General features: G+C 36.6%; 1 protein-coding gene, 1 long non-coding RNA gene and 3 pseudogenes across 2 annotated transcripts; 4 read left to right on the top strand and 1 right to left on the bottom strand.

Annotated features, from left to right (window-relative positions):
- The first annotated feature begins 8,814 nt into the window (after positions 1–8,814).
- LOC125216028 (AP-3 complex subunit delta-like) lies at positions 8,815–11,566 on the top strand. The gene has a single exon (XM_048117630.1). The coding sequence runs from the start codon at positions 8,820–8,822 to the stop codon at positions 11,550–11,552; it is 2,733 nt and encodes a 910-aa protein (XP_047973587.1). The 5' UTR covers positions 8,815–8,819; the 3' UTR covers positions 11,553–11,566.
- A 940-nt stretch (positions 11,567–12,506) lies between these two features.
- On the top strand, positions 12,507–16,388 carry LOC125209683 (annotated as a pseudogene).
- Positions 16,389–16,688: 300 nt separating this feature from the next.
- Positions 16,689–17,850, top strand: LOC125216688 (annotated as a pseudogene).
- LOC125209684 lies at positions 17,806–21,805 on the bottom strand (annotated as a pseudogene).
- Positions 21,806–24,915: 3,110 nt separating this feature from the next.
- LOC125216985 lies at positions 24,916–27,304 on the top strand. The gene is made up of 5 exons (XR_007175538.1): positions 24,916–24,975; positions 25,847–25,937; positions 26,381–26,465; positions 26,836–26,905; positions 27,251–27,304. It is a non-coding gene; the product is annotated as an uncharacterized LOC125216985 (long non-coding RNA).
- The last annotated feature ends 550 nt before the right edge of the window (positions 27,305–27,854 follow it).

Consider the following 27,854-nt stretch of genomic DNA (forward strand, 5'->3'; position numbering starts at 1 on the left):
CACAACTTACTACAAAGATTATTACTGCATGTGGTGAAACATAAAACCCAAAGAATCGGTTTAATTAATTCTTTTCTATGTTAGTTAATCGTGCTGAAAATGCATATATAGATTGATGAAGAAACCAACACCTCAAACTTATTCCTCTATTCTAATACCAACTTATAGTGAGGTCTGTTGGCCAAATTGGATTTGCATCAATAATATATTTGTTTGAGAATGGATGAATTTGTATAGTAAAATCGTGCAAGATCAATGGCTACGAACGAGCACAATTCTGCCTATATATTTGAACAATCTTACCAAAGTGGTCCTTTTGGCTTTTCCCTTTCAAGGAATGTTGTCATTGTAGTTCTAACATATGTGAGTCTCATACCAAATTTTCTCTTATTTTTTTGTGTTTGGTTACCAATAAGTTTGAACAATTTTCATTTTGTAGATATAGATAATCATTTTTCTCATTAGATATACATAGTCATTTTTCTTATTTGAACATTTTTTGCTACATACATCAATCTTTATTTCTACGTGAAGATCCTACTTATGCACGATGTAACGCTTTCAATCTCAAACAACAACCAAATATGTTGTTTTGAGTACCTAATTTTCAGTTTTTATCCCACGTCAAACAATTTAATTTTTTTAATGCAATATATATAAGAAGCATACTGTATGACTATCCCTTCAGTGCATCTGATAAAATTAGAATAATACAAAGAACGATGCAAATATATAATAATCCACCATTATAAACAACCAGCATATAATAAAAGTAACATAACTAATCCACTCATAAACAGATATTAAAAGCAACCAACTGATCCACTCATATTTTTCATGTCTTCAAGTGTTAGACCAATGATTGTTGAAGATAAGTATAATTGTAATAGACCCAACAACATATTTGAAAGTTTTCTTCTGAACTGCTAATCGATGGTTCATGTTCATAACCGATGTTTTAGCTGTTTCTACTATTTTCACCAGTTTTTCCAGAGACATTCAATGATTTTCCCGATTTTCCATTTTTTTTATTATTATTTTTAGTTTTTAATTTTTTAGGTCAAACCCATGTCTTTTGTTTAAATGTTGAAATAGCTATCGGACCGGTAGAACCGATAAACCTCTTTGGCATATTTTACTTCATTCTCGCCAAAACGATATGAAAAAATGGAATTGCGAAAATTCAAATTATGAGTTTGAAAATTAATGAGTTAAATACATTATGGAAACTCAAGTTGGAATCAACGAGTGTTGGTAACTAATAAACTTTTTTTTTCCATATAGTTGGTAAGTAATATATTATGTTAATGTCTTTTCATACCGATCTTCGGTTATTGGAACGGTAATTGGATTGGTGAGTGAAACCCCTTCATCTTCTTCCTTCCGCCATCCATTTGAAATTGATTTTGGTTGGTGATTTAAAATAGGTAAAAATCATGGCACAATTGAAGGTAACATTTGTTAAGTTGCTAGGATTAAGGAGAAATCGGGACCATGGATGGATATATCAAACGACTGAGTGTTTTCTTCGTTCTTCCTCATCAAAAACGTTGGCCTTCTTCATGATTTTACCATACTATTTCACACTTTTTGACACACATCTATCCTCACTTTGACACATAGTACAACCTAATTCTCACACTCTTTAAAACAAAGTTCCAAATCTGCTCTTGCTTCGACCACCGTCAGTTTATGACAAGTTCTCACTCGCAACCTAAGTCTTCGTCTGGAGATTCCACTCACATCACGGGTTGGTCAGCTCTTTTTCTCATTGTAGGGTAAACACCGTTGAACGACATACATTTATAATATGTTAAACATAATCTCTTTTGAATTGACGACATGCGAATCTCCACATCTAATGGTAAGGAGGATTGTGATGGACAACTACATGGAAATAACATAACGAGACCAAAGGCTTAGTTGATATGGGAAAGTATATAATATGTTAAACATAATCTCTTTTGAATTTGACGACATGCGAATCTCCACATCTAATGGTAAGGAGGATTGTGATGGACAACTACATGGAAATAACATAACAGAGCAGATCCAATAATAGTGATACTCCTCGTCCCGCTTTAGAGTCCGTTTGAGTCGGCACTATGTTTAAGAAAAAGTGTTTAGTGTGTAATAAATAAATATTGTAGTGGATGTTGGGACCCACTTTTAGTTGATGTCAATAAATAAATGTTTTAGTGGATGTTGGGACCACTTTTAACACTTTTATTAGTTGTAGTGGATGTTGGGACCCACTTTTAACACTTTGTAGACATTTTTTATTAATTTATCTCAACCGGACTCTAAAGGGACGCCCAAAATTGATCACTGGGACTCCTAAAAGCGGGACGAGAGGAGTATTAAATGTAAATCAACAAATCGACTAAAATTTTATGTGGTTTTAGGAGTTACGTTTTGTAACTAGAGATAAGTATAAGAGTAGCGACTGACAATATATTTGAAAGTTTTATTTTAACCGGTCATAAACGCCTTTTTAGCCGGTTTTACAGAGCCATTAAACAATTTTCCACATTTTTGATCAATTTTTCAATTTTTCCAAGACTTAGGTGAAACCCTCCGATTTTGGTTAATGTTGTTGAAATCGTAGTAAAGTCGATAAACCTTATGGACATATTTCAATAGATTTCTCATTAAAACGATAAGGCAAAATCATATTGCAAATTTTTAATCCTTCTAAACCAATCGCTTGAGGAAGGATTGCAAAAATCACAAAATAACATGGCAGATCTAGTTGAATTCACTTTATCTCTAAATTAGAATCTTGCATGGTGGAGTTAGATGGCAACCAAAGTAGCATAACAGATATAGAAATCTAAATTAGGCTAAAGTATGAAGGGTAACATGCATCAAAGTTGATCTTGCCTACACTTGGGTATCTTGAATTCCGTACTATATGCATGTACCCATCTATTCCATAGTGCGTCCACCAAGAGTTTTTTCACGATCAATAATCATAACCATCTTCAGATGTATCATACCCAATCGCATGGTCGAAATTGGGACGTGGCGCTTGCCAATGGCGAAATCGCTGTCGATTCGGAACGTCGATTTACCGGCAAAGAGTCACGCCGTGTAGTTTCGACTCTACGGCATCGAGATCCCATGGAAAAATCCTAACTGGAGTGATCTCAATTTAGGACATCTTGAATTAAGAACATCAAATGTTGCACCACCGTCTCGGACATTATTGCAGATATCTAGCATCAATTCCTCCAAAATGGTAGACCGGAGAAGGCCTCGATCAAGATGGCTACGTTGATACTCGCATCCTCCGCCGTGAATCCATCGCCGAGCGTTCAATAGGCGGATGTATGGCTAAATGAAAACCCCCGATTTGGGGCAATTCACGATATAGAAACTAGGCTTAATAATATCCCAAACCTTAGAAGTTTAGAGTTAGGGAGTAGATTATTAATTAGTAGTGTTATACATACTTTTATTAATGGATTAGAAGTTAAATAAAATAAAAAAATAGAAGATAGGAAAGAAAATGGAAAAGAAGAAATATTTAAAAGTTGATGAATAAGTTAGAGGAAAGAAACGTGGCTGTAGAGGAAAAAAGGGAAAAGAAAAAGGGATTAAAAAATGGTAAAGGCTTTGTTAGAATTGTATTATAGTGCATCTCTCTCTTCTCTCTCCGCACCAACCTTCCTACACTCAGAATCCGCGACGCTTTTCTACTCTCTCCGATCGCCATCGTGATAGCTCGATCAATCCACCGTGAAGCATGTAGTACCCTCCACCAACCTAAGCTCTCAATTCTCCCTATTTTCTCTCAAGTTTGGAGCTCAGGTTGCAAACCCACCTATACAGCTTTGCAAAATAGTTGAAATTAGAGGTGAACTGATAAAGCATAAGTGATAGGGGAAAGGGCGGATGGGTTGAGTGAAGTAGAAGAGTTTTTATTGACGTGTACGCATGGGACGGAGAGATGGGCCCAAGCCACCGTTCCCTCGGGGCTTGGCCGGTGCCGACCGAGATCTCGCCCGACCGCCATTGCCGTTCGCAATTGTGCGTCCGAGAAAATCCGATTTGGGGGAAAAAGATAGTCTTATGGGCTATTAGCTATACATTATGTTGGGCTTGGGTAATTAGATTTAGTATTAGAATGGAAGCCAAAAGCCCAAATTTTGAAGTATTTTATTAATTACATATTAAATCTAATTTATAGAGCTTTAAATTAATGAGAGGGTGCAATTATAAATATTTTATCATATTCCAAGTTTTCACGCACCTTTTTTTTGTTTTAGTATTTTTTGTGATCTTAATATTATCGGGTACACTTTTAGGATATTTCTTTAGTTTCATTTTACGTTTTTTATATTCAATCTAATTTTTCATTAATAGTATTTCTTTATATATTTATATAATTATATGTCGTATATGTAATTTTGAGACAATTACTTCCTTTTCACTATGAAAAATATTGGTGTGAAGTTAAAGACGTCATCTCCCATGTAAACTAGCAGAACATATAGAAAATTGTCGACGTTCAAGTGCTCAAATATGAGTGAAATAGTAAATTTTTTAAAAAATTGATAACGAAACTTTTCCTTTGATAGTTTAAAGTCATGCCGATCGGTTTAATACAATTATTATTTAGTGTCTCCTAAAAACTATAGAATATTATACTAAATAAAATTGAATATTTTAAGAATATATTATTTAAAAATTCAGCACCGACTTTTTTATGATTCTAGTTCGTCCACACAGTGAAGGTGCGTGTTCTAGAATTTAATTCCTTTAACTTCGATAAATAATACTACTTGTTTGTGTGATTTGTATGCTTATGCAATATAACTTAAAAATAATTGTGTGGATTGTCTACTTCAAGGGAAGTGACAGAAACGGTGATATTGAAAGATGATATACTGATATTGTTGTTTGGTATTTCTTATAGATGCAAAGTGATTTAAATAGTTATATGTGTTGAATAATGTGAAAGTTGATATGAAATAGTTGTGTTATGCCACATTGCTTGAGTGAATCACAAGGTAGAGTCAGATGCCATTGAGAAGACGCACACATGTTTGATCATTCGTCTTCTTGATAACCGAAGCGATGGTCTATATGATATGTTGATAGTTGACATGTACCCTATATAGGTAATATATGACAAAGTTCCTTACGATAGACCATGGGGAGATTGCATTGTCCGCTACGGACGTACATGATAGACTCCTTCATCGGGCTACATGATAGACTCCTTCATCGGGCTACTTATATTGTCCGTGTACCCGTGTCCATCACTAAGCACAAATTGGGGGCTAAACGTGATATTTGATTTAGAAATAATATTTTTGGTGCTTTGAGTTATTTAAATAGTATGTTTTTAAAGTATAATTTTGTTGATGAAAGAAAGTGACCGCTGCCATGGTCATTTATTTCTATCATGTTATTGGTTTGATTGATAGATGGTAGATAGTTATTATTGAAAATATTACGTGATAAATATGATAGTGTTGTTGTACAAAGGTGTTGATTATTTGCAAGCGATATATGTGACCTTAAATGATTCAAACTTTTACGAATGCTAATATGGGGTGATATTATTTTGAATTTGTATATTGACGTCGACATAAATTGAATATGTGTTGTACGACATTCCGGTAATAAAGTGTTTACTTTGTGATAGTAATATAGATTCAAGTTTTAGAGATTTTATTCTAGAGTGCGATTACACTATGGGCTTTTGAAGCTCACCCCTTTCTTTCCCTCATGCAGAGTATATAAGCGAGTGATCTCGCTTGTGGGCACCGCACGTGTCAAGTCATGTGGCATGCTTAGGCTAACTTTTGAATTGTATATAGTTGGTTTGGAGATGTAAGGTTATGTAATCTTCTTTTGCTAATGTGGTTGTAAATAATTATCGAAACAAGTTATCGTTATTTTGTTATGTATAGTTGTAAAAGGTTGTTTAGTAGTTTTAGCTTAATCTTTTAATAGTTTTGTGCCTTAGGTGTTTGCAAAAAGAAAAAAAAAAGTTATGCAGGTTAAATAGACAGTTTTTGTTTATCGATCGTACCAAAATGTGACACCACTTATTTGGTTAAAACTAACCGAGTAGAGGTGTTCGACTTCAGTCGAGACGAAGCCATTATACCCGGATCAAATCTGCAGGCAACTTTCAATTCAATTAGATTGGGGCAGGATTTGGTGATAACCTTGATCTCATTCGATTTGAATCCATCGGAAAATGGAGAATTCATGATATCCAATCGAGTGAGATTCGAAGCTAGGGAAGGGTAAGCCTTGAGCGCCGGCCAAACATCGTCGGTCCAGCTAGAAGGAGGAGAGATCTAACGATTTGAGGCGGCCGCACTGGAGAAGAGCATCTTGACCTTGTCGCCGGCGACGAACATGGGGCTGGTGCCGCGCACGAGCTTGACGTGCTCGCGCTACGCCATGCGAGGCGACGCTGGATGGTGGAGATGTTCTTTTTAGGAGTTATATTTTTTTAACTAAAGATAACTATAAGACTGTTCAAATAGATAATATATTTGAAAGTTTTTTTTTAATTCTAGTAATTGATCGTTCATGTTCATAATCGTCATTTTTAGTCGGTTTCAATTTTTATAGAGGCATTCAGTGATTTTCTACATTTTTGTATCAATTTTTTAGTTTTCCAATATTTTTGGTCAAAACCACCGGTTTTGGTTAAAATTGTTAAAATCGTAAGTAGAGTCGATAAACCTTACGGACATATTTCAATATATTTCACATTAAAACAATATGACAAAATCATATTGCAATTTTATATACTCAACAATAAAATTAGAAATCTGAGAAAAATATTGATGTATAGAAAATAGTGGTTATGTGTGCATGAATTGCAAATATTATCTCGATGAAGGTAAAAAATTATTGGAGATGCTTTTCAATCAAATCACTCATTCTTTTATCATGATGTCAAAGGAATATCATATAAGTGAATATCCACTTGTTTATCTCCATATGTTATGGCAATCATGTTAACAGATACTTATGCGGATGACAATGTCTATATCTTAGAGTTCGTTATTCCCATCGATACGAAGAAGTACAAAACAACAACACTTGTTTAATATATTTGTTTATTTATTTTGGATAAATTTATAACATAAATTTGAAATATCATTTCAAGTATGAATATTGACTCCTAATATTATGAAATTTTTCAAAAACTTACTATTTCTTTTCACGAACTTTAAACTTGACTATAATATCATGTAACTTAAATAGTTGTTTAATTTTCCCACCAACGACAAAACCCAGCTAAATTTCTCTTTCTTATTACATCACATAAAATATGGTTACCACTTTAAAACTGGTAATGATGTGATTACAAAGTCCTTAGAAGCAAGATTTGGTTAACCATCTCATTTTAATGTAGTTAGATTTTTTCGTGTTGGAAAAATTAAACAACTATTTAAGTTTGTGATATTATATGCCGAGTTCAAAGTTTGTGAGAATAAAACAATTTCGTGATATTAGATATTAATATCTCTTTCAAGTATCCAAATGTGAGGGAAATATCATATTTAGTACTTGGATGGAAAGTTCAGGAAAATATCATACTACTCACTCGTCTCGAAAAGTATAATGAACTTTATAATTTTGAAATAGATAAACAATACATTACCCTTCACATAATTTTATTTACAACTTATACAAGGAGGGGATCTTCTGCTGTGATAGAAATATTGCAGGGGCAGTTGTGCCAATAATACGACGTCGTTTTGTGGCAACTTTCACAAATTTTATTATTCAAAGCAGATTCACACAAGCAGTAATCCATAAATAAGTGATTTACAATTGATTAGTATTCAAATATTCCACCGCCCGCCGCTCCTCATTAAATAAAACAATTTTTTAATAATTTGCTTTTTTCTATATGAAATGTTTAGTTTACTAATTACAATTTCAATTTTTTTTTTAAATTCAGTTGCATCATGTTCATTTCAATTTTACTAGTTAACTATTAATATTATGACAAATTAATATAACATCAAAAAATTCTTATTTAAAACTATATTTATAGCTAATCGGTTGCAGAGTTACCAATTTCTAGTTATAATTCATTTTAACTAAAACACCATCAAGTTTGGGTAAAGTCATTTTTAAATTTAATTTTATTAACTTTCAATTATAATATAATCATATTAAACTAAAAATAATTTTAAATAATAATTGAAACTCCCTTTGTAAAATTTTAAATTAAATGAATAACCATATTATCATTTAAAAGGTTTACAAGTTTGATTGATTTTTAAGCAAAACAAATTAGAATTGGAATTATTAACTCCCTATCGCAACAATAAGCCCTAATTATTATTTTAAATAATAATTTATTGATATTTATTCTACATTTGTTTATAATAATACTAGTACAAGCTACATAATTTTTAAATAGGAAAAATTTAATTAGCAAAATTAATATTGAACAAATTATTATTGCTAATATATAAGTAAAACTACAACAAAATATTAAATACTATAAGAATTTATTTCACCTATGATGGACGGTGGAGTAGTGCAACATTAAGAACTTTTTTAACTTAAACCATTGTTTACATTATTAATCCATGAGCCTAGCAAAGCATTACTAAATTAATTGAAAGTGAAGGTTGTAAAAGTTGGAATGCCACAAAACGCCGTCGTATTACTGGCACAGGCGCACAGCTACTCCTGTGTTTCTACCACAGCCGGGGATCCACTCCCCTATATAATTACACTACACTATTGATGAAATGGAGCTCACTTTTTACTAACACTACTTACACTACCATTTATCTCTATCTTTCTTTTACATCGATCCAATGAAAGGTCCTTCACTGATGGACTCTCTCTTCCAGCGCTCCATCGACGACCTAATCAAGTCCCTCCGCCTCACCCCGCCGGGCACCGAGCCCGCCTTCATCGCCAAATCCATCGAAGAGATCCGCCGCGAGATCAAATCCACCGACCCGCACACCAAATCCTCCGCCCTCCAGAAACTCACCTACCTCCACTCCCTCCACGGCCTCGACATGTCGTGGGCCGCCTTCCACTCCGTCGAGCTCTCCTCCTCCTCCGCCCACTCCCACAAGCGCACGGCCTACCTCTCCGCCGCCCTCTCCTTCAACCCCGCCACCACCGACGTCATCCTCCTCCTCACTCACCAGCTGCGCAAGGATCTCTCCTCGCCGAACGTCCACGATGTGAGTCTCGCCCTCTCCACTCTCTCCTCCATTTGTAACCCCGATTTAGCGCGTGATTTGACGCCCGACCTGTTTACTCTGCTTAGTAGTAGTAAAATTACTGTGAGAAAGAAGGCGATCGCCACGGTTTTGGGGGTTTTCGAACATTATCCTGATGCGGTGCGTGTTTGTTTCAAGAGAGTTGTAGAAAATATAGAGAATTCGGATTTGGGGATTTTGTCCGCGGTTGTAGGGTTGTTTTGTGAGCTCACCGAAAATGAGCCTAGGTCATATTTGCCATTGGCGCCTGAATTTTACAAGATTTTGGTGGACTGCAAGAATAATTGGATTCTGATCAAAGTGCTTAAAATATTTGCGAAATTGGCTCCTCTGGAGCCGAGGTTGGGTAAGCGAGTGGTGGAGCCTATCTGTGAGATCATGAGGACGATGGGAGCAAAGTCGCTGGTGTTTGAGTGTGTGAGGACGATATTGACTAGTTTGAGTGAGCATGATTCGGCGGTGAAGCTAGCAGTGGGCAAGGTGCGGGAGTTTCTTTTAGAAGATGATCCAAATCTTAAGTATCTAGGCTTGCAAGCGCTTGCTATTGTTGCACAGAATAATATTTCGGCAGTAGTTGAGAACAAGGATTTAGTGGTTAAAGCCTTGAGTGATTCTGATGTAAATATTAGGCTTGAGGCCTTGAGGCTTGTCATGTGTATCGTCTCTGAGGATAATGTGATGGAAATTTGTAGGATCTTGATCAGCCATTCTCTGAAATCTGACCCGGAGTTCTGTAATGAGATCTTGGGATTCATCTTATTGACTTGTGGTAGGAATTATTATGAAGTGATTTTTGACTTCGATTGGTATGTGTTGTTTCTTGGGGAAATGGCAAGGTTGCCACATTGTCAAAAGGGGGATGAAATTGCAACCCAACTTATTGATATTGGCATCAGGGTTAAAGATGCTAGATCTCAGCTTGTTCACGTTACTCGTGACCTGGTGATTGATCCTGCATTACTTGGCAATCCTTTTATGCATGCAGTGCTTGCTGCTGCTGCCTGGGTTTCAGGAGAGTACATTAAGCTTTCAAGAAACCCTTTTGAGATCATGGAAGCACTGTTACAGCCACGGACTAGTCTCCTTAGTCCATCCGTGCGAGCTGTCTATATACACTCCGCATTTAAGGTGTTGATGTTCTGTATGTACTCGTATCTCAGGTTGAACGGAGATGATTCTTCAATTCCCTCCACATTGATAGATTCAGAATTAGTATCTGATGTTGAATTGGATGATCGAAATATGATTGTTACCAATGGCCAGCCATCATCAGCTTCGTCAGTAATGGATCATCTTACTCAAGAATCCATCTTGGCTCTAGTCAATCTTGCTGAAATTAATTTGGGACCTTTAGCTGGAAGTAATGAAGTAGAAGTGCTGGAGAGATCGACCAATGTCCTTGGATTGATTAAATTGATAAAACCAATGCTTCTTGGTTCCCTCGGCGATGATGAAGGAGACCAAACTAAGGGAGAACTGAAAGCTTCTGAAACAGTAAAGCTGATTTTTGATTCATGTTCAGAAGATCTTGGTCCGGTCTCAGTTAATGCACAAGAGAGGGTACTGATACCCGATGGGTTGGTGCTCAAGGAAAATCTTGATGATTTGGAAGAAATCTGTGGTGATGTTAAATTGCCATTATTAACTTCATTTTCCCTCGTCAGACCTCAATACACGGAAGCCTCTAGTAATGCGGATTCCCAGGCGAAGGAAGAGTCCGAACCATCTTCTGAATCAACATCGTTACTTGCAGAGCATAGGAAGAGGCACGGTTTGTATTACCTTGCTCCAGGAAATACAATGGTGACTCCCAATGACTACCCGCCTGCTCATGACCCCAAAGATAAGGTTACCAATGAGGCTGAAGATCTTGTGAAGTTAACAGAGAGATCGCTCAGCACTGGGAAAAAGCCTAGTCAATCCAAGCCTAGGCCAGTGGTTGTGAAGTTTGATGATGGGGAAGTAACTAATGTCACGACAGATAGAACTGTGATTAAGGCAGATCTAATATCGGGTGCTGTCAATAAAGTGCTTCTAGGCGATGAAGCCACAACTTCATCGTCATCAAGAAGAAAACCACCGAAATCAAGAAGGGTGACTGATGAGTCAAGTGCTGGCATAGCTGAAATTGATCAATCCGAGCACAGTAAAGCTGGTAGCAAACACCATGGTCATGGTAAAGAGAGGAAACGTCGAAGTCGCAAAGACAATCAGAAAAGTGATAGCGCGGGGCATGGTAAGCACAGGTCGCGGCACAGAGCAGATAAAGCATTGGAAGCTCAAGCACCAGTCATTCCTGATTTTCTTTTATAGCAAGGTCTTCCATTCGACTTTGTCCACACTTAATGCTTAGACACAACTAATTGTATAATTAAATTGTCGTAGTAGTATGCATGCAATCTAATTTTTTTAAAATGATTTATTATAACAATAATAACAAATAAAGATTGCAAAGAATTCCATTTCTTTAAATATTTCAGATATAAATTTAAATTATCAATATTAGTATTTTCTTACTTAATCAATCAAACTCTATTAGGTGTAAAATCACAAAAAATTGTATCTCTACATATAAGTAATTGTAAAATAATTAATTTTGTAATAAGTAGTTTAGGTGTTGAATGATGCCAAAGTTTTGGAAATAAGTCTTTTGGAAAACTAATTGTAGTAATGATTTTACATTTTTACTTTTATATGTAGAGTGATTTGAAATAAGTTATAATACTAGTGATAAATTGGTGAGACAAATAGAAATAGTGTTAATTATCAATCGAATACTCCTTCACTCCCCTCCTAACTCCTAAATTACACTCTAAAATCTTTCGTTTATAATCAATAATCTCATTTTTTGTTCATTTTGATCCCACACTCTAACTAAAATAATGAAATGCTGTTAATACTAGAGACAAATTTACCACAAAAATATTAAAGAGAAAAATGATTGACAGTCCGCAATTCTACTAATCACAAGTGTAATAGTACCTCACAAATAAGACAAATAAAAACTTTATACGTGATAATTACAATATAATAGTATCAAAATATTACTTCCCTCATTAAGATGATACATCTTTGGCCTAGCATTTTACTAAGCAGTATTGCTAAAGTGTTTAATTGCAGGAGAGGTGGTAAGTTTAAAGTAGAGAGTAAAGGAAGATGAATATTTTAATGGGAGTGGAAAAAGTGGTTGAGTGTATTAATCGGAGAAAGTTACCAAAAGGAAATGCTATCTTAATGGATAAACTAAAAGGAAACGCATTATCTTAAATGGACGAGGGAAAGATAATTTGCGATTTTGAGTTCCTTGAACATTAATTTATTGATTTATTTCCGTAGATAGTTGAAAAGGGCACGTTACAGAAAATAGAAGGCGCGTGAGCGTGAGCGAGCGTGACTCTCAATCTCTTTAACTAGGAGCAGTAGCACTCTCCACGCAGATCGATCTGAGAATTGGGGATTCGAGTTCAGTGAGTGAGTGTCAACCCTCTGCATTTCACATCAGATTCTCTCAGATTGTAAAGCAGAGGGAGGGAGATCAGAGATGGGGGGCTCGTTCTCGGTCTGAATGCTCTGTACGACGCCGTCAATGGCGCCGGCGACGTTTGGATCAACGAGAACCGTTTCAGGATTGTACGCCAGCTCGGAGAGGGCGGCTTTGCCTACGTCTACCTCGTCAAGGAGCTCATCTCCGATCCTTCCAATCCGCCGCTGGCATTTCCGCCAAAATCAAGGATTCTTCGCATATCTCCGGTAAATTTTCGCATTTGATCGCCTAATCCGCGGCGATCTGATTTCATTCTAGTTGTTGATTGCTTTTACTGTGTATGCTACCGCCACGAGTGCTAGAATAGAATAATGAGACGTTTGAGCTCGCTTGTTAGAAATTGATGTTGTTTTAGAATATAATATGGTACGATAGTGTATGGAGTATATATTGCTAAATTTTAGTAGGATCCGGAAGTATGAAGTTCGCAATTATCCAGTAAATATGTGATGAACTAAAGATGGATCTGCTGCTTGGACAGGAGAGTGATTAGATGTCCATGACTTTAGCAAGTTGCCTTCTATATCTCTCATGAGGATGCAAACAGATGACTGAGAACTTGTTAGATAGGTAAAGATCGAGTCTAACTTTTTGCCTGTAAAGTTAAATTAATCAGTTCGCATAGGGAGAAGTGGAGCAGCAGCCCAAAGTGCTCTCAAACTGTAGAAGTTAAATGACAACAATAAAATTATTTAAAAGGTTTCGTAAGGAATCTGGTAAACTGTACCGTTAAAGCATGGCCCATGGTTAAGTTCAAATTGCTTAGTTTGTACTTATTTGTATCAGAGAAGGGTTGGTTTAGTTTATCTGCATAGGCATAGCATGACCTGATTTGACACTACATGGTGTGTTACATTATGCAGGAGATGGAACATATGCAGTGAAGAAAGTGCTGATACAAAACAGCGAGCAACTAGAGATGGTGAGGGACAAATCCGGTTTCGTCTCAGTTTAACCATCTAATTTGCTTCCTCTTCTGGACCATGCAATCATTGCAGTCAAGGTGATTGCTGGTCTCTCTGGTTTCATCGGTCTTTGTCATTTTGTAGCAGTTATCATGTTTGATTCTTGATAGAAGGTTGCGCATCGAGCTAAAGTGGCTATATTCTTATGAAGGAGGGTATTACCTTGAAAACTTTCAGTTGTAGTATCAGTATAATGCATGCCATATGGGAGAAGTGATGTGAATAGATCCTGCCAGGTCATCCATTCTTAGTGATTCTGAGTTGCACTTATTTACGAGATAAATTTGCTTTTATATTGTCGTTGAAATTTTAATATGTTCACTGTTACCAAGCGGACACTTAATGAAGCAGGTTCTCAGCAATTGAATTTGTTTTTGTTAATTGTAATACTGATTTTGAAGGGTGCTTCAGCAATGTCTATTAACTTGTGGGTCACTTTTTCTACTTAATGAAACCAATTGTATGGGATACTTGTGCTATCTCTCATCTTAGGTTTTTTTTTTTTTTTCAAGTATGTTTGGCAATTCTCAGGACTTCTTTTAGATTCAAAAGCCTTACATGTCTGAAACAAATATTTATAACTAAGACCTGTATATGAACATGAGAGTGATTGGGCCATGACTGTACTATAGACTTACTGGGATCTTTAAAGATCTTTTTGTGGCATGAATGATAAATTCTTATATGTGCATTCCACTGGTCAAGGCAAGATCTTGCTATGACTTTTATTTAGTTTAGAAAGTGATAGTAGGTGAATGATGCATTATTTGTTTCAAGGAAACGATCCTTGGTCTCCTTAATTGCATCCTTATATTCTCACAAGATTAGTTGTCTGAAATTTTTTGTTTCCGTTGATTAGGCTTCACAAGATCAGTCCTGGAAGCATGAAGCTTACTTGTTGTTTCCTGTTCATTTGGATGGAACATTATTGGACAACACCACTGCTATGAAAGCTAAGAAAGAGTTCTTTTCCACCTTGGATGTGCTTCAAATACTTCATCAGGTAAATATGAAAGGAAAATAATACCTCCTCTAGTTTGTTGCTTTACGTGTATATTGGTTATATGCAGAGATACCTATTATAGCTCTTTTTTATTTTCAGAAAATGTTTAAGAGGAACATTTTGTTGATTGTCTGTTTCTCTTTGCAACAAAACTCATGGATTTCATTCTTTTCACATAGAAACATTCATTCATGCTAACTATGTTGCAGTTATTGTTGACACACATGCAGTGTGTAAAATTCCAATCTTTACTGTGTATTAATCTGGGTTTGGAAGTAATTTTTTTTAATAGTTAATACACAGTGACATTTCTATTTATAGCTACACTTGTATCAAAGTATGATGAAACAATTTACCAGCAACTTGTTCATCTGCAGCTTTGTGCAGGACTCAAGCATATGCACAGTTTTGACCCTCCCCATGCACATAATGATGTTAAACCTGGCAATGTCCTTGTGACATACAGGAAAGGCAAGCCTCCTGTAGCTATATTGATGGATTTTGGGAGTGCCCGTCCTGCAAGAAAGCAAATCCGTAGTCGCTCAGAAGCATTACAGCTTCAGGTTCCATTTTTATTTTAAAGCTATTATTCCATTCTTTACTCTGCCATCTCAGTTGCAGCATAAAATCAATCAAATCGTTCATTGAATCATTGCATTTCACCCATCATGCAATGCTAGTTGGGTTAATGTTATGGAGTATATGGCTAATCCTGTTTTGCGTCCCCAACTTTCCCTGTTTCCCAATTTGGGATGTGATTAGTGGTTCCACTAGTTGAATTCTTAATGGATATGCTTGTCTTATACAGACCAATTTGGTGCATTTTCTTATTTTTTACTGCCACATCTCATCTATTGCTTACTTACAAAAGCTGCCATCAGTCATTAAGCTATAAATTGAACTGTCATATGGGTTTTGGTTTGCATTTCAGCCTTGTTATATATTCTTACTTATCTCTTAATGTTGATCATACAGGAGTGGGCTTCCGAACACTGTTCTGCCCCATTCCGAGCCCCTGAATTATGGGATTGCCCTAGTCACGCAGACATAGATGAGAGGACAGATATATGGTCATTAGGTTGCACCTTGTTTGCCATAATGTAAGAAGTGCTTTTTCTTATCTGGACATCCAGTCTTCAGTGTCGTTTGTCAATGTATAATCTCAATAATGCTCGTTCTAGGTACGGCGAGTCTCCTTTTGAATATGCACTCGGAGAATCTGGCGGGAGCTTACAGCTTGCTATAGTAAATGCCCAAGTAAAGTGGCCAGCCGGTCCCAACCCGCCTTACCCAGATGCACTTCACCAGTTTGTAAAATGGATGCTGCAGCCCCAAGCCACGGTTCGACCTTGCATCGATGATATCATAATTCACGCGAAAAGTTGGTCGCAAAGTTTTCTAACTGAAGAAATTGCAAGGGGGCATTATTGTTGGACTTTTGTTTCAGCATGTCAGGTTATACAGGTATTGTGTAATGTTTTAAGGTGTAGGGAAAGTGATTTTTATCTGTTTTCCTATCTATGATACATTAATTTTGTCCGAGTTATATACTACAGCATAAATTATGTAAGTTTTGTCATCGGCATTGTACATTTTACATACTCCCTCTTATTGTCATTAATTGTCTCAATTTGTCATTTTCGTTCATCCGTTAATAATCGTCTCATTTACTTTTTACTACTTTTGGTAACTATCTCACATTCTACTTAAGGCTACTTTAGTAATGGAACTCATCTTCCATTCATTTTTTCATATACTTTTCATTATATTTCTTATTTGCCAAATCAAAGTGAGTCTTTTATTGGCCATGCAAATTAAATGTGTGCCACAAAAGTAATAAAGGATAAAATGGGGAGTTTCGCCTTTTCCTTATCCACATACATCAATCAACACCCAACACTAGTATAGAAGTAGCAGATAATCCCACCTAACAAAAGCCATGCATTCTTCCACCGGCCTCTTTTACCACAATCTCATACCACCAAAACCCCTCCTGCCCCCTTCCGCCGCCGCATCTCCTCCCAATCCCAACCCTAGTCCCCTTCTCCGCTGATCTTCTCCTCCACCTTGCTCCTACTTGCCGCCAAGCCACTCCGAGCCGAAACCGTCACCAATGCACCTCCACCCCACCTGCCGCCCGCCAACCAAGCAGGCATTCCTCGACATCTCCATTGACGGAGAGCCAATTGGCAGGATCGTCATCGGCCTCTACGGACGACGTCCCTCGCCGCTCCACCAGGTTCGGCAGCTCGTCAGCGGCGCAGCCGGGGTCAGCTACCGCAGGAAGGAGTTCGTGAAGATCATGCCCGGCTACGTGCAGCATGGCGGCCTCAGGTCGTACGGCGTGGATGCAGAGATGGCGAGCAAAACCGGCGGGAAGGCGGCGGGGGCGGATGATCTGGTGCGGGAGTGGGAGGAGCAGAGCGGGAGGTGTACAGGGACGAGGAACGTGGGGAGGAGCGTGGGGATAATCGTGAGGGACCCATCGAAGCCGGCGCCGAAGATGAAGCTGGTGGCAAGGAAGGGGAAGCTGGAGATTGATGAGAGGAGATGGGGAAGGATCCCAACGGGACGGAGTTTGTGATCGCGAGTAAGGACTCACCTGAGCTGGACGAGGCGGCGCTGGTGGTGGGGAGGGTGGTGGAGGGATGGATGTGGTGGAGAGGATTCAGGGTGGAAGACTGTGCAGGAGAATACTAGTTCGCCATACTCAGGTAACATCACCCCTCCTTCTGCTCTGCCTATGCGCATTTACATTCTCTTAAAAATGATAATTTTATGCTGCCAATTACTTAATTTAAGGAAACAAAGAATTTAAAATTGAATTATAAATTAACTATAGCAAACACATGCTTACAAAGTTGAAGTGGTGAATTGATATGTGTAGGGTGGCAAAGCTAATAGGGGACAAGAGGGCTGTAGTCGCAGAAAGGGGCTTCAACAGACCTTACTCAAAGGTTGTCGTCACAAATTGTGGACTCATTGGATGACTGCAAAATCCACACCAACTGCTCTATTCATTTTCTCAATGTGGGAGTTATATTTTTGGGATAATCATAAATGATAATCCAATGCTATCATGCCAACCATTTCCTTCAACTTCTCCAGTTGACAAACAGTCTATGAGCAAACCAAATTAATGACAATACAAGCTAGCTACTTAACGAGGTGATGGTGAAAATCTCACCTAAACTAGCACTCTCATTGATCCTACTTCTGCTAAATACAATGCAGGAAACCACCACAAGTTGGAGGAGTTGAAGGGCTCGATGCGTGTTGACCACTTTGAGACATAATGATGTTGAAAGTGTTAGCTAATCTTGGCTCTCTTATTGTCAGGAGATGTGAATAGTGTCTTCACAGACTCAAGTCAGATAATATCACAACCAGATGAGGATGCACCAATAGAAAGCAAAGCAAAAGTACACTACACTACACACACACACACGTGTTGTTACGAGTCATTGCGGGTCAAGTATCTTACATACTACTACTTTCTATGGTTTTTTAGCGGGAAATTAGAAACTAAAACTGGGTTAGCCTTACTCTTTGAAACAAGTAATCTATTGGCATGCGCATACACATGAACTCTAAGCAGATTTGGCAGTAGGTGTAGCTTCTATTTAGAAAGGCCGAAAAGTCTAATAATGAGTGAGGGTTTAGTTCATTTTACCTCTATCAAACTAGATGAGCGCACACCACTGAGCTCCTTGTTTTCTTTCAAAGCTGATAGTGTCTGTAGCCATCCAGGAGCAGATTTGCCAGTAGACACGGTCCAGGGGCAAAATGCCTGTGCTGTTTGATTGGGTCAAACTCCATTGTTTTATTAAAATCTGCCAGGGTAGGATGAGCAATGAATACGGGACTAGGTTGCACAAGATTTGGTATCATAAGTAATATCATGACTGATTAATTTGTTCTGGTATTCATAAGAATGCATCATTTCTCCTATAAACTCTTGATATAATGGAGTATTACATAAAAACAAGCATGTCAATCTTTACAGTGCATCAACATGCTCCTAAAATAAATAAGGGAATATCCTAAACATAATGTCTAAAATAAACTACCCAAAGAGCATGAGATCCGAAGAAAAAGAACCGAATTCAAAAATTTTGAGAGATGAATTAACTTACTTGTACTACAGAGCATAGGTTTCTGGCACTGTGACGCCCGTTTCCAAGACTATCGAAATAGCTTCTTTGGTAGCTGCCAACTTTGTCGTGGTTTCCACACATTTGTTCTCCGTGAGGCTCAAGCCCTCCTGCGTTTCTAGTTGAAGTAATATTCTCAGGGGTTGAGCTAGATAACTCACCAGCAACTGCAATGACTCCCTTTACAGTTCCAGTCAAATTCAAATCAGAGCCTTCTGGAACAGGTTCGGGAACCTCTAACGGTTCGTCTGCAATGGCATTTGTCTCTATGGTTACAAAGGTTTCTTCAGTCCTGGCGGTTTCACTTTGTTGTACCAATGCTTGATCCTCCACTTGCGATGGCCTCTGTGGGAACCACCAGCAATTGTGAATCCTGAGGATGTTGAAGCACTGCTACCAGTATTCAAAATACTTCTCCTACGTCCAATGCATATTTGATTGTCTGAAGAACCTTCTTGTGCACAAGCCTCATCATGGCCATGGGCAGCCAAACTTTTATCAGTAACTTCTGTAAGCCCCACAAATCTATATACTCCAGAGGCCGAGGATAATAGAGAAAGCCCATAATCCAACGCTAGCCCCGCATAACTGGCAATCGAGAGCAACAGAACTAGGATCAACCTGCAGCTCACAGTAAGGGTTGGTACCTCACTTGAAGAATGGATATTACCTTTCAGTTTTTGTCCTGTTGTAATTGTTACATTCGCATCTTAATAGAATCATTTTGTCCATCCTTGAAGTCAACTCTGTAAGGTAGTATACGAGGTTCCCAGCCAAACAAACTAATCAGCTTCTGTGCCTGTACACTTCCAAAAGTCACTATTCTTCACTTTAACTGGTCCAGTTATAAACAGCTAACTAAGGAGTAAGGATGCATCTTACGAATTAATATCAACATGAGAATATTATTGAAACCCCCATACACAACTAATTACATTGTCTGAGATAGACAAGAGGCAGACAACTTATGATTTGACCAAAATATAAACTGTGTGTTTCGTGCAGGCACAATGATCGTTATTTGATCCAGAAGGAAAAAGTGATGTGCAACAGTGCAGCTACGTTAATCGCTACAGTATGCATGTGCAGTGTCTAAAAAGGCCGTTCAGAGGCACCCAAACCACCACCTTGAGGAGGAGAGCCCCATAAAGTGGCTTGCAACAATGACAAACTCACCTTTTTCTTACGAAATGTATGCTTAGAACTCTGTTACTCAAGCTGAGCCTGAGTTACCTTCCATGGCAACAAGGAAATAGCCCGATAGAATGTAAATGACAATATTTCTCTCCTACCTTCGACTGCTTGGTCATCTAAATGACAATAAACAAGGGTGGAAAAGGTTTCTCAAACATTTCCTAAATTCTGCTCTTCAAATTTGTACTTTTTTCATTTATTCCGAGAATCTAATTGATTATTTTATGCTAGTTTCATTTTAAACTAGCTCATGGTTTTATATTATGAAGCAAAAATTTTATCTTTATTTAGTATCACAAGAACTTCAATATATGCCATGCCTTTGACTTTTGAGGTCCTCATCGCATTATAGATCATTTACAAGTCTCAGATAGATATTCAAAGTGGCACATTTCCCATGACACGGCCCATTCAGAACATTTGCATGCTTGCTAGTTTATGGTGACAATCTAGGACTAGCGGACCTGTGTTTCTTGAAGGTGAGATAACTTTTTTAATGGATTTTGACTTGTTATAACCCAAACCTGATAGTACAAGATGGAAGAACTTGTTTCAGGTACATGCCCTGAAGATTTTGTCCCGGAGCTTTCAAGTGGTTCATGACACGCAAAACTTGAAGAGCCACTAAGAAATAGCGCCAGTTGAGAATTTCTAGAGTCATCGATGGCCATAGGGGCAGTAACAGGAAGAGCTATTAACTGTGATAGTGATAAAAACCGCCTCTTGTAGTCCTCGTTAAACTTGCCCTGGATAGAATCGGAAACTGAGCAAGTTCTTCTGCACATGAGTTATTAGTCCAAGGGCACAGCAAATTATGTCCTCCTTCCAGCTTCAAGCTGAATACCATAGCTGCTTTCTCAACTGATTACACATGAACCAAAAAGAGTCTGGATTCAGGAACAGTCTACAAGTGAAAGAAAACTAGCCAGGAATAATAGTGCAACAGAAGAGCCGATCAAGAAAGTATGACTGGCCTTGTTGCTGATGGTGTAGAAAAGAGGAGGCGTGCATTGCATGAGACACAAGCAATTGCGTCCGTATAAACATTAACCCAACCCCTTATCGCACATTCCAAAGGGCTCGCCCTAGAAGGATCGATTATGTTAGTTCAGATTCAAAAAAAGACTAGATTTAAAAAGTGCTTGCTTGTCTAGTCACTAGTGTCCTTATCTTTTCACTGAACTAGGACAGAATCATGCAGAGATCTCATGACTATTAATGATAAAGAGGAGCATTAAAATGAGAGAGGAAAATCTTCAAGAGTTTTGACATAAAATAAATCATTATCATTATACAGTATATTATAATGATTCACATCAAATCTTCCAAAATCAATAGGATTCCGAGACATTGGCATTATAAGTGAAACATTTATCATTATATCACAATCCAACATCCACAATATAGCTGCTGCATTCAATCTAGATAGATAATAAAGGTGGTGAAATTCGGCAAACCAGGTCATCGACTTGAAAGTGGATAGCCTCCTAACCAAATCGCCACGGTCCCAAGGCCTGCAGACCGGTGCTTGGCAAAACTGACAACGAAACCACCCCGATTCATCGTCACCTGATTTCCTCTCCGGTGAGGACGAATTCGCCACTTAATTGTTGAGCTCCGAACACACTGCATTCGATAAACAAGCGAAGCACCATTACCACTAGCAATATAAGAATTGCTAATGCAACAATCATAAGCTGCGCCATCAAAAGTTAAGTAAAGATTTTGCAAGTCCTACACTCCTCACCACCGTTTCATGAGTAAAATTTAACTAAAGATCTGTGTGCTTAGCGGAGACGTAAACACACACCCACGTGCGTGTTGTTAAGCATGACACAACAAACTGAGTATCTCTCAATTCAAAGTGTTTCTTTACTTTCAAATTTAGCAACTCATCGTGGATCAATACGTGATATAGTTGGCGTCAATAAATTATACGGTACTTCTTAGTTTTAAAAATAAGAGCACGCTTAACTCACGTTGATCAAGCTTCAAATTTTAATTGAATTGTGCAATTATTGCATATTTTTATAAATTAATGATATTAATATGCATTTCAATAGTTAGTTGTGAATTACTATTTGGATATGATATTTTTTGTATGAAAGCCAAATTGTGATGGGACATTTAACGTTTTGGATGAAACATCAGGCTCCACGATCTCATACTTCTCATACATTAAATTATTGGAACCAAAATTAGTAAATTACAAAGGACCACTAAAATTTGGTTATATGACCAGTTTCAAAGCTTTCGGCTGAAATGATAGTAGTACTACCTGATAACAGCTTAATCAATGAGATTCATATTGTCTCAAATGTTCAAATAACTCAATTACAATTATAAACTTAGAATAAAAAATTAATTATCATTTAAATTATAATACTCCTATTTGATTGATTTTTAGTCAATCTTATAACCTTTAAGATTGAAATGAAGCAATTTTTTAACTTTCTTCAATTATCTCATACTTAATTAAATTGAAACTAATAAGGTAAAATCAAATGCTCCTAATATTACAGCAAAATTATGTTATTTTTTTCAAAACAACGTTATTATAAATGGAGTGTTGGTAAGTGATGTCGATATATCCCTAATGGTGCGATTTTGTTTCTATATTCTATTTAATTTTTCCATATTATTTTTAATTGCGATCAATTATGTGATAATTGAGAAAAATAAAAAAATTGTAATTTTATATTCCCATTTCAAAAGTTTATAAAGTTGATCAGAAGCACCAAAAGAATTGATGAATTCATATCCCAATAAATTTGTCATTTTTCAGTTTTTACTATTTTCGTAATGGACACACATTTCACTAACTTTATTTCACTTACATTTTATTACTATAAAATTAATATATGTGATCATATCATAACCCATATTTATGGTGATAACCTAATAATCCTCATTTTATGGACTTAAAAATATCATTTTATGGAATAAAAGTATCATTTTATGCATTTAAAAATATCATTTTATCGGTATAAATATCATTTTTAGTAAAAATGATACTTTTGACCCATAAAATGATACGGATCTAAAAAATGATCATAGAAGGGGCAAAAATACATTGGGGATATTTGAAGTGCTTGAGGAGGGACATTTAAAGAAGAAACTAATATTAATTTTTTTCTACAATAGAATTTATACATTGATATGAAATTTTGAGGGAGGACATTTACCCTCCTCCTTGCACATTAGATCCGTCCCCGGTTATTAGGTTATCACATAAATATGAGTTATGATACGATCGCATCCTATATATATATATATATATATATATATATATATATATATATAGGGATGTATTCGCAACGCAAGTATAAGTAAAACTCAAAACACTTGCAATCCATTGGATCATATGATCTAATGGTTAGATTAATGCCACGTGTCATCTAATAATGTAGAATTTTAGACTAATAATGTAGCTCGGATAATAATGTAGCATTTTAGTTTAATAATGTAGCATTTTAGTTTAGAAATGTACAGATTTAGTCTTACAATGTACATTTCTAGTCTAATAATGTACCTAGCCTAATAATGTAGATTTTTAGTATCATAATGTAACAAATCACAACCATCCAATCTAATGATCCAAGGGTTGTGATTTGTGCTTGTTTTAAGCTAAGATGTAGAGGACCTAACACACCCCTATATATATATAGTGTTAGGTCACCACCCTTAAAATAACACCATAACACCATTTCTACCAATCATTTGTACACGTGGACAAATAATAAGTCGACACTGGCAAAAAAAAAAACCCAAAAAAGACGGGCGAATATGTGCCTTTAAACAAGAATTTTTCGGCAATACCAACACTACAGATTAATCTATATAGATTGCTAACGTGTGATATTGCGTAACGCCTATAATATATGTGATAAGGCTTGTCACGTTCATTTTAAGAGGTTGTCATTTTAACACAAACCTATATATATATATATATATATATATAATGTATGCATTTTATTGAGTGAAATAAAATAGAAAAAAGTTAAAAAAATTTTAATAAGAAAAGAAAGTATATTTCAAAAATAGAAAGTAATTAGAAAAAGAAAATACTAACATCTTGAATCTTGAATGAGACTGATAAAAATCTTCATAGTACATTCAATTACCCTCTATCTATTAAATTTACACTAAGTATGCATTTTTGTATTAAATTGATGACAAGAAAGAGATATTTAGCAATCCACACGAAAAGGACAAAACGATATAAAGATAAAAATACATTTGAAAAATAAAGTGGTAATGGTTTATGAGAAAATAGAAATTAAGCCAATGAAAATAGAGCGCGTGGGATGGCGGATTAAACCACGTTCCAGCAACTCCTGTGGTTTTTAATTCAGCTCACTTTTCCCTTTGAAATTTGAATCATTATCGAAAATTTCCAATTTGTTGACGTTTCGACTTTCGATTATACAATTGCAACCATCAATGGCGCCCACCCATTCCACTTTAGGTTTTCCCTCTCCCCGATTTCCCCCTTTCCGTTTTCATACCACAAATTAGCCGCCCCTTTTGCTATTTTGTCCGAATTCATTTTCTCAGAAACTCTGTTTTCTCTGAAATATCTGCTGCTTTTGACTGTTTCTGTTGGCGTCGAGATTTTAATGGATAGATAGATAGATAGATACAAATATCGATGCAGTGGTTTTTGTATTTATATACACACGTATACATATAGTGATACAGACACACTTTGTGCTTGATAAATATCTGAATTCGGCACACTCTGGGCTAGAGAGTGGGAGAGATGACCTGGAGAAGAGTGGGAAGTCGCTGCAGGGAGTGACAGCGCACACTCTGCTTTCTTCTTCACGGTGCTGCTTGTTCTTAAGATCGATCACACCGTTTCCTACTCTTGGTGGTATGATTTATTTTCTTTCCCCAATTGTCGATAACCTATTTTAATTTAGCTGTCGCACACGTTTTATTTTGGGATAATTTTATTTTTATGCGCATGTGCTCATTGAGATCTACGTTGTTAATGTTTTAGTTTTAGTTTTTTGGCTTTGTCAAGGAATTGTTGATTATCCGTTTTCCATATGTGGATAGAGTCTTGGGATGATGGATTTGGCCGACCAAAACTGAGTCAAAGCCTAATGTCTAATATCTTCTACTTTAGTTATGTCTAAAACTGATGATTGGCATTGTAAGTACCAGGGCCCTCTAGCTTTAGACTCAATTCATTTGTTTTAGCATAGAGTAGCATATCGTACGCAAATAGCTGGTGAATCCCCTAACCACAAAATGGCTGCCATGAGTTTAAGCATAAAGTTTGATAATTTGCTTTGATCTTGTCATATAAGATTAAATCTTGTCCATGATTGAGTGTGTTAGTAAACAAATTAGAGGTTGATGGTGATGCCCATAGATGGAAAATGTCTTCTGTGTTTGTTTTAGGGGATGGACAAGTTTTGCAAATCATTGATTTCTGAAAATTTTAATGGTCTGTGGAATTAGTTTTTAACTCTTTAACATGTAAATAAAACCAAATAGGGACTACATGTTATTTGTTTTGTTTGCACTTTCTTAAGGGCTGACTTTGTGTGGCTACATACATGTCTATGTATATGCTTATTAGAATGTAACTGGAACTCTTCTTTGTCTTTGCTCATTGACCACTGTACAAGCAAGGCTAAAAACTAATAAGTAGGTGTAGTTTCCAAAGCAGCTTGTTAGATAATCTCTGTTGGTTGTCCTAGTAATGTAGCCTCATTTATGTATTTCTTATGCAGGGTTATTTTCTTTCCATTGTGGCTATTTCATGCAGTTGTTGCACGAGGAAGATTTTCTCTTCCTGCGCCATCAGTTCCTCATGATCGCCATGTATGCCACCTTATGACCATTCAGTTATATTTCAATAATTTATTTTCTCAGTGCATCCGTAGGAAAAATGTAAAATATGCGGCACTGTGCTAGTTTTTTTTACATCTCTTTGTTTTGTATTTGAATATATATTTGTTTTGAATAGTGGGCCCCATGCCATGCTGTGGTTGCTGTGCCATTGCTCGTTGCTTTCGAACTGCTTCTTTGTATATATCTCGAGAGTGTAAATGGTATGAAAGCAAAACTCTTTCATGATTTTTAGCCCTAGGCAGTATTTCATGTAGATTCTATGAGTTTCCCTGCTAGAAAACTTTCCTTCTAATCTGCCTCCTGCTTCTTCTTCTCACATGGCAGTGGTAAGATGAGCTAACGGAAGAATAGAATGCATAATTTTTGCAGTTGGTGGTTGATAATTTGCTGAAAAATGTTTCTTCACATTGCAGTTAATCATTCTTCTGCTTTGCACCTTAAAATTGTCTTCCTTCCTTTGCTGGCATTTGAGGTTATCATCCTTATTGACAATTTCAGGTACAATGTTTGCTCAAATACCCTTCTCTCAATCTTCTATTCTCTTCAGTATATGTAACAACAATCTCTTACAACAGATTACTGTTTTCAGAGTTTAAGTACATTGGCATGGAAAGATATCACTCCACAGAAAAATTTGTTGGCTTGATAGTGATATCCCTTTTCCATACTTCAAACTTTGAACTCTAGAAATGAACCAGAAACTACAGAATAAGTGTTCACTAACAGATGATTTACTAAAGTAATTTAGTCCATGCATAACAATCCTTGTCCAACAAGGTGTGCCTTAGAGAGACTTTTTCTTTCCGAGCTTTACTCAACTTCACAACCCTTTCAATGCATCATGGTTTATGTTCATGTTTCTTCCCAGAATGTGCAAGGCTTTATTACCAGGAGATGATGAAAGCATGAGTGATGATGCAATATGGGAAACACTTCCTGTAAGTTTCTTCTTAAAACATAATAGGTGAAGAGTGTCAGATGCTTTTATTCTCAAGAAGTCAAATTTTGGCTCTCATTACTATCTTTCTCTTAAGTCTCAAATTCTTATTTCAGTCTATAATTTAGTTGTGCATTCTTTCACAACTGAACAAATCTTATTCTGTTCTTTGAAGAGCATCCTAAAACTGATCTGAATTATTGACCATAATTTATAGAACTGTAAAGTTGAGGTTCCTAGTAGTATAGTTTTCACTTCTTTCATGACATGTATCTTTTTGTTTGTTTTTTATCTTGTTTTCTAGACATTATAAGGCTACTTATAGTGACTGCTTTCATGACCTCAGCATTTCTGGGTAGCAATATCAATGGTTTTCTTTGTTGCTGCCACATTATTCACCTCCTGAAGCTATGTCGTAAGTTCATTTCTCTTGACTTCTAGTGACTTTGAGTGTGCATATTTTGATGTTTGTGATCGTGGTTGGGACAAGCACCTTTGTTCTTCAGAAAACAAAAACATTCTATCTCATTCTTGCTAGAATTCGCTTTATGGATGTAAATGCTCTGTCCAGTTCTTGCATGGATTTTCTTTTTATTTTGCAAACATGTACAACACTCTCCTTGGATGGTCATGTTTATGATGTGGGACCAATGGCAATATCAGGGCACTAGTTATTGACTTATTGTTCACGTTGGGTGTTGTTTGACTAGATAAATTGTCAATTATCAGAGAGACCAAAAGAGAGGGAAATTTGTAGCACTTGTAATTTCTGCAAACAAGCAAATAGTGGACGGACATTGTGAAGTTGAGAGCAGAAATAAGAATATATAGCTATGCATCTTAATAAGTGGCAAAACCTAATTTTTCCTTGCTTTCTTTGTTTGCACGATATGATTTAAATGTTTAAATGGTTGCATGTTTGCTATACTCATTTTGATTCATCTTAAATT

This window comes from Salvia hispanica, chromosome 3 (genome assembly GCF_023119035.1).
Source record: "Salvia hispanica cultivar TCC Black 2014 chromosome 3, UniMelb_Shisp_WGS_1.0, whole genome shotgun sequence".
Lineage (NCBI taxonomy): Eukaryota > Viridiplantae > Streptophyta > Magnoliopsida > Lamiales > Lamiaceae > Salvia > Salvia hispanica.